This window comes from Petaurus breviceps, unplaced genomic scaffold, assembly GCF_028583685.1.
Source record: "Petaurus breviceps papuanus isolate PSGF00001 unplaced genomic scaffold, PetGlider_PUasm1.0 183, whole genome shotgun sequence".
In the NCBI taxonomy this organism is placed as follows: domain Eukaryota; kingdom Metazoa; phylum Chordata; class Mammalia; order Diprotodontia; family Petauridae; genus Petaurus; species Petaurus breviceps.
Window position 1 is genome coordinate 14,128,284 of NW_027185791.1, and position 7,618 is coordinate 14,135,901.

At 47.2% G+C, this 7,618-nt stretch overlaps 1 protein-coding gene across 1 annotated transcript in view; it reads right to left on the reverse strand.

The window, feature by feature from the left end:
* MYO15A (myosin XVA) overlaps window positions 1-7,618 on the reverse strand; it is a 144,727-nt gene that overhangs the window by 42,305 nt on the left and 94,804 nt on the right. Inside the window, exons 46-50 of the mRNA XM_069087739.1 lie at window positions 6,842-6,957; window positions 6,265-6,383; window positions 4,015-4,156; window positions 3,280-3,391; window positions 2,737-2,811 (exon numbers count right to left, since the gene is read on the reverse strand). Coding sequence (XP_068943840.1) covers window positions 2,737-2,811; window positions 3,280-3,391; window positions 4,015-4,156; window positions 6,265-6,383; window positions 6,842-6,957 — 564 coding nt within the window. The remainder of the gene's footprint in view (window positions 1-2,736; window positions 2,812-3,279; window positions 3,392-4,014; window positions 4,157-6,264; window positions 6,384-6,841; window positions 6,958-7,618) is intronic.

Genomic DNA, 7,618 nt, shown 5'->3' on the forward strand with positions numbered 1-7,618 from the left:
TCTCTCTCTCTCTCTCTCTCTCTCTCTCTCTCTCTCTCTCTCTTTCTGATCTGTGCTTTCACTGGATTTAGGGAACTCCTAGATAGGAACTTCTACCAATGCAAATCAATAACTGCTCTGCAAATTACATCTCTCTTTCTCTCTCCCTCCCTCCCTCCCCCTCTCTCTTCTCTCTCTCCCTTTCTCTTTCTCCCTCCCTCCCTCCTCTATCTCTCCCCTCACTCCCGTGTGTCTCTGTCTTCCCATGTATGTTTCTCCCCATGTGTCTCTGTTTTTGTCTGTCTCTCCTCATGAGTCTTTGTTTCTGTCTCTCTGTATTTATATATATATATATGAATCTACCTATGTGTAGATAGATATAGAAAGACTTTTAGGCCAGTTTCCCTTCTTCTCCTTCCCTTTCCATAACCCTCCCCTCCTCCCATATACAAGCATGTGTGTGTATGTGTGTATGTACGTAACCTTGATAGGTTCAGAAATTTTAATCTATTCAATTACTGACTTGCTCTTCCCTCCCTCTCCCCCTTGCTCCTGGAGGCTCACCCTTGCAGTACCAGACTAAAGTTCAGATGCCCAAATGGCTGCTATAGTTCAGAACTCCCAACCCCAAGAGATCCACCAGCCTCCTCCTCCCCTAGCAGCCGGGATTACAGGCCTTTGCCACCTTGCTGAACTGCCCCTAGATGGTATACTGAATAGGGCACCAGCTCTGGAGTCAGGAGGACCCGAGTTCAAAAAATGCTTCAGATACTTGGCACTTACTAGCTATGTGACCCTGGGCAAGTCACTTACCCCCGGTTTCCGACAACAACAATAAAAAGAGCTGCCTGGAGTGCTGGCTGAGAGATAAAATCATTTACCCGGAATCACACAGCCATTATATGTCAGAGGCAGAATCTGAACCCAGATCTTCCTGGCCCAGAGACTGCTTTCCATGCCACACTGCCTCTATAACACGTGTAATGTAGAGACACACAGATTACAGAAACATGTAAACACTCCAAGATGAACACAGGCAAATGCACATATGTATGGAGAGAGTCATGGGAAGACTGTAGCGGCAAGCACCCCAGCGTCCCCAGGGTGGCTGCTCACACAGGTTCTTGGATCTGCTTTGTTAAAGGAAAGCAACTCAAAATGGGTTAACAAGCTTACTTTAATCAGTCAAACATATGTATCATTTACCTAGTTCAGGGAAAAAGGTCAGCACCCCGAACTTCAGAGTATACAGACAGAATTATCAAGACAGAAACAGATCAAGTAGACAGATTTCCAAACTGTCCAACCATTACATCCATACCAAACAACATCTGGGTTTCAAAGGGGGCGGGGGGCCCTCTGGACAACGGCTAGCCCAGAGTTTCATCAAATCACAGAACACTTCTCAAAGTGAGCCCCCAAAACAAAGCTGCACATCAGGGTTTATGTAGCCTTTTCCTGGCTCAGAGAATGTAACAACCTTATTGACTCACTGCCCAAACAAAAAGTATCTACTGAAAAACAAGCCTCCCACCCCAGGCTCCAGGTGCACTTTAGCCTAGGGGCAGGGAAGATCTTTAAATTGATATTCCCATTACAAAGACAGACACTCAGAGAAGGTAAAGAACTGTCTACACAGACACAGAGAACAAGCAATCCAAGTAGTGCCCACACAAGAACTGGGCCCTACTTGAGGCTCAGCCAGATGTGTTCCTTAATGGAACCACAGAGAGGCCAAGGCTAATGTGGGGCAGCCCCGGACCAAGGACACCCAGGCTCAGTCCCAGATCTTTTAGCTGCTGTGTGACCTTCAGCCAGTCCCTTAGCTCACCAGGCCTCAGTTTCTGCTTTGGAATGAAGGAGTTGGATTAAATGACCTTGAATGCCCCTTCCAGTTCTAAATCCTGTGATTCTACAGGCCAGGATTTCTTTGGATTCCTACACCGCCTTTCTCAACACTGTAAGCCTGGAGTCAGAGAAACAGGGGCCTAAGTAAACAAATTCCTCTGTGTGTGTATGTATATGTGTGGATTTTTATATACACCCATGTATATATGCACACCTATGTATACACACACATATGTACACATATACACGTAAACTTATGGAGCGAGTGGAGAGAGAGTGCTAGGTGGTCCAGTGAATAGAGCACTGGCCCTGGAGTCAGGAGGACCTGAGTTCAAATCCAGCCTTATTAGTTGTGTGACCCTAGGCAAGTCACTTAACCCTGTTTGCCTCAGTTTATTCATCTGTAAAATAAGCTGGAGAAGGAAATGGCAGTGTCTCTGCCAAGAAAACCCCAAATGCGGTCATGGAGAGTTGAAAACAACTGACATGAATCCACAACAACTATGTGTGTGTGTATATATATGTATGTATGTGTATGTATATATGCATATAGGTATGTTTGTGTATTTGTGGATGTATATACAGAGAGGGAGAGAGAGAGAGAGCGCACAGTGACTAGAGCTCTGGGTCTGGAATCAGGAAGACTCATCTTCCTAAGTTCAAATCTGGCCTCAGACACTTGCTAGCTGTATGACCCTGGGCAAATCACTTAATCCTGATTGCCTTAGTTTCCTCACCTGTAAAATAAGCTGGAGAAGGAAATGGCAAACCATTCCAGAATCTCTGCCAAGAAAACCCCAAACGGTATCATGAAGATAATCTACCATGGAGTGAATACACACATGTACGCACACACACACACACACACGCACACACACACACACACACAAGCTTCTTCCTGCTACCCACCAAAGTCCTGGGTGCCCCTCTTTATCTCCTCCAGGTAGATGACCTTCTTTCTGACCACGTAGCCATAATTGTAGCCTGGGAGGCATAGGCAGGAGAGATGGGAGACAGAGGGGTGTGATCAGCTCATGGTCCTTGAGTTTTCCCAAGCACCCCTGATGCCCCACATCGAGTTGTGGTCTAGAGGCTGGTAGAATTATGGCTTTTTGCTACTGAGCAAAGCTTAAGCATTGTAACAGCCAGAAAAAATTAGGGTCTGGTCGTGAGAAGGGAAGAGATTCAGTAAACACTGACAAATGAAGAAAGCCATAGAGTAAGTCACATGCCATCTATTCCTGGCCCGAGCCATGGTTTGGGGTGAGGAAATTAAGAGGTCAAGAAGCTTAGGAGCCTTGTATGTTCAGGGATCTGTGGGCACAGGTGTGGGGCAGGAAACAGCGGTGTCTAGATGTAATCACTGCCCTAGCACCCACGGGCTCCTGGGATTATGGCTTCTCCCCTTGATTCTGAGTTGGGGCTCGGTTGGGGCCCCCATCAGGCACTGACCCCTCTCCGGCCACTCTGAAGACTGCAAATGGATGATGTCGCCCTTGTGGAAGCTCAGGAGATTTGGGTCATCCGGCAGGTAGTTTCTCACAGCAACCACATAATCAGAATCCTAAAGCACAGCAGAGTTTGGAGACACTGAGAGCCAAAGGACAGAAGTCTGCCCTTTATACCCAGAATGCTTCCACACTCACAGACCACAGCCCAGCTTCTTCCACAGTGGATCCCTCTCCCTTAGGGAACCAAGGACCCCTCAGGCATGCATACCTTTATTCTTTTTGGTTCTGATCTGTGAGTTCCTTGAGCTAGGAAACTCCTGGTGGGAAAGCTCCCTTTCCCAACACAGATGGCAAATCCTCTGGGATTGATTTATGGTCAAAGAGTAGCCCAGAGAAATTAAGTGACTTGTTCACAGTCAGAGAGCGAGGGTCAGAAACAAGACTTGAACTCACGTCTTCCTGACTTCAGTTCTAGCTTCCGTCCATTATCCCCATGCTGCCTCTAACCCAGACTCACATACATGCGTGTATGCATGCACACACGTGTATATGTGTACATAATGTAACATTATGGCTATGTCTTTGTGTGTGTATACATGAACACAGATATGAACATGTATATATGGGCACATCCCACCAAACAGTCCCATACCTTAGTACTCCCCAGGGTTCCACCCCTGTCCTAAGGGAATTACCCTTCTTCTTAGACCATGCTCCTTTTCCCCTGGTCTCTTACCTTTTTGAGTTCCAGAATAAAGTCATCCACCATGCTCTTCACCTGAGGAGCTCTGGCTGAGAAAAGAATGAGCTTCTCACTGGCCAGGTTGAATTCCAGCATGTTCATGGAAGGGATGGTCACAAAAAGGATGTCTGTGTAGCTGGAAGGGAGAGGGGCAGGGCCACGTGAGGTCCGTGTGAGGAACTCCTGTGCCCAGATCCTTCCTATGGAGGGGAGGGCTGTGAATCGACAACTGATGGTAAACTAAGAGTCTTATGCATTGATGCAGATCTGCAGATTACATGTACTTGGGCCAAAGAACTCCCTCCTTTCAGTCCCATTCCTGAACCCATCTCCTAGCCCCGGATGCAGTTAGAAGAGATGACCCCTCTCTGACTTCCTCCAAAAGGTCCAGAGACATCTTCTACCTTCCCAGTTTCTGGTTGTAGTCACAGTGGAAGACGGAAGGCTGCAAGGTGGGTAAAACCGCACATAGGAGAAGGGGCAGGGGGCGGGAAGTTTTGTGCCAGGCGCCGCCTGGAATTGGCCTTAATGAAGCCTATTAGTGTAATTCCAAAGCACATGCCTAACATTGGCATATGACCGATGGAGAGATCCCTGAGACAAGAAGAGGGGAGGAAGAAAAGCCTGCCCCTGGTTTATTCCTCAAGGGAAGAGAGGGCCAGCATAACCAGGGAACAAGCTCTTTTTTTTTTCTTTTTAAAAAATTTTATTTTCTAAAATTTATTTTTAGTTTTCACAATTCACTTTATAAGATTTTTGAGTTCTAATTTTCCCCCTCCCCAAGACAGCAACGCAATCTGATAGGAGCTATACATGTACAAGCCTATTAGACATATTTCCACATTAGTCATGTGGAACAGCCTCTTTAATATTGTTTCATCTGAGAGACTTGTTTTGTTTGATGATGTAAAAATGTGCCAAAGAAATAAAGACCAGGTTCCTTTAAGAACAAATGGGTGGCAAAATGGTCCCAAACAGAGTGGTGGCGATGGTGTGGGTCACCAGAGGTGCTGCTTTTTCACAGGCCCCTCACCTGTGAAAAGAGAACACACCAAAGCTGGAAACTCCCCCAAACCTGACCTGCTAATGCAGGCATTTAGACCTGAGCTCCGAATAGCAGCTGAGCAGAGAGGCTGTGAGAAAAGAGCCAGAAGCTTGAAAAGTCATCTTGAATAGTCCAGAGATGTGGGGGAAAGCACAGACAGAATGTCTAGAGAAACTGAACATGTAACAGTTAAGTGAAGCAGGAACTGTAGTTGTACTTAGGGGATCTTGGTTCATTTACTTATTACCCTAACTGGACTTTTTCATGATCTGAAAGTCAAAAGTCAAAGTAACCTATTTATGTGACATAATCTAAACAGACTACTTAAAAAATAAAAAGTGAGGGACAGTTTATTATCTAGGGGAAAGCTGCATTGGAGAGGAAATGAAAGGCCCTAACCCTGTTCACATACTCAAATTTCATATTTGTTTATTCATTTACTTATTTGTTAATTTATTTCTCTATCTATCCATTTATTATTCATTCATTTATTTGTTGGAGGGGGGAAGGCAGGGCAATTGGGGTTAAGTGACTTGCCCAAGGTCACATGGCTAGTAACTGTTAAGTGTCTGAGGCTGGATGTGAACTCAGGTCCTACTGATTCCAAGGCCGGTGCTCTGTTCACTGTGCCACCTAGGCCCCCCCCCCCGCCCCGCCCGTGTTTATTTTTAATATAATATCACGAATCTATTTGCATGACTATTATCCAAATCCTGGTCTCTCTTTACAAGCTCAGATTCATGGGATTACTTACTCTTCTGAATGAAGGGCAGCATGATATGATGTGGGGAACTTCACAGCAGTCCTAAACTGACTCAGGTTTGAGATCCCTGCTTTACCAGACTTGTCCTGGAATCTCAAAGTCCTTTCAGTGATAATAATTAGCAAAGCACCTTGCAAATATTAACTCATTTGTTCCCACAACAGCCCTGGGAGACAGGTGTTATCATTATCACCATTCTGTAGGTGATGCAGACAGACAGCAAGTGATTTGCCCAGAGTCACCCAGCTGGGAAGCGTCTGGGGCTAAATTTGAATTCGGGTCCTTCCTGCCGCCAGGTCCAGCACTCTATCCCCTTGTGCCACCTCGCTGCGATGGAGAGGTCACCTCTTATTCCACCTCAGAGTGACCAGCCCCCTACCAAATGCTCGTCCTTACTTAACGCACGTTGGCTTCTATCCCATTGAGTGCCTGTTACCTGTAACTCCGTAAGACCCGAAGCTGTTCCCCTGATGACCAGCTGCCCTTTACCAAGCGAAGGAGCTTGATGCCTACGTGAGACACAGCCAGGATCTGTACACCTGTGCCCACGCTGCCCTGCAGGGGAAGAACAGCACATGGACTCCAGAGCCTGGGGCAGCATGAACAGCAGGGACAAGATGTGGGCCACAGGAAGAGGGAACCGAGAAAACAGGGTCAAGGTGGGGAGGAACACGTCTCAGCCTGTCAGCAGTGCCCAGGGACTTTTCTTCACCTGCTCTGGCCCCTCCTTTATCCTCACCCTCTGACATTCTCCATTCTCTTCCTAGGAAGCAAGAGAATCCTGGTCCCCTGAAGTAGGTCTCAGGGGTACCTGTCCAGCATCCTGTTCCCTTAGGGGGACAGGCCTGCCTGGCCAGCTGAGAAGAGACCGTGCCCATGCCCTCCACCTTTGGGGAATGAAGGGAAGAACCCTCAGCCAGGATTCCCCCAGATATCTTCGGAGCCTTCCCCACTCCTGTGCACAGGGGCCCTTCTCCTTCTAGCAGGAAGGGGAAGAAAGAGAAAGACCTTACCGTGGCTGGGAAGAGTCGGGAGAAATAGACTTCCCAGCCCTCTCGAGCCTCACTGACCACTGCCCTCTTGATACTCTCATTCACCACCGGATGGAGCGAATCCAGTTTGTTCTGGACTAAGAGAAGTAGAACCCCAAGCATCATTTTCCCTTCCTCTCTCTCATCCCTTCATATCTAAGAGGCAAACTTCTAAGAACTTAAGAGTCAGAAGAGGTCTCAGTGTTCAATTAAACCATCTTTCCACATTTTACAGATATGGAAACTGAGGCCCAGAAAAAAGACAGTAGCCTCTCCAAACTGGTTACTTGCAAAGCTGGGACTAGAACCCAGTATCCTGACTCTCCAGATATTAGTTGGATGCTTCCTCCACTAGACAATCATAGTCCCCCTGGAGTTTTCTTCTGGGAGACTGAATCTCAGGGCTTTCCTCACTTTACCTAGGAGGGGCCTAGACTAGTCAGATAAACTCAGGGCCTCAGGTAGTCCTGTGTGGAATGTATCTAAGATACAGTGATCTGAGGAAAAGGAAGATATGTATGTGGATTCTCTAGAACTGAGATAAAAGAGAAAGGGGTTATATTTAGCTACAATTATGTAAATATCCCAGCCCCAGGAGGGACACATGGGACAGTCTCAAGGGACTCTGTCTGGACTTTGGGTTTGAAGTCACCTGATGCCTAGCGCCAGCCCAAGCCTTGGCTGGGCTCTCAGGAGCAAGTGGGAGGGGTGTCAGGCCCCCGGCCTTCAATGCCCCCATGTGCCCCTGGCCTTCAATGC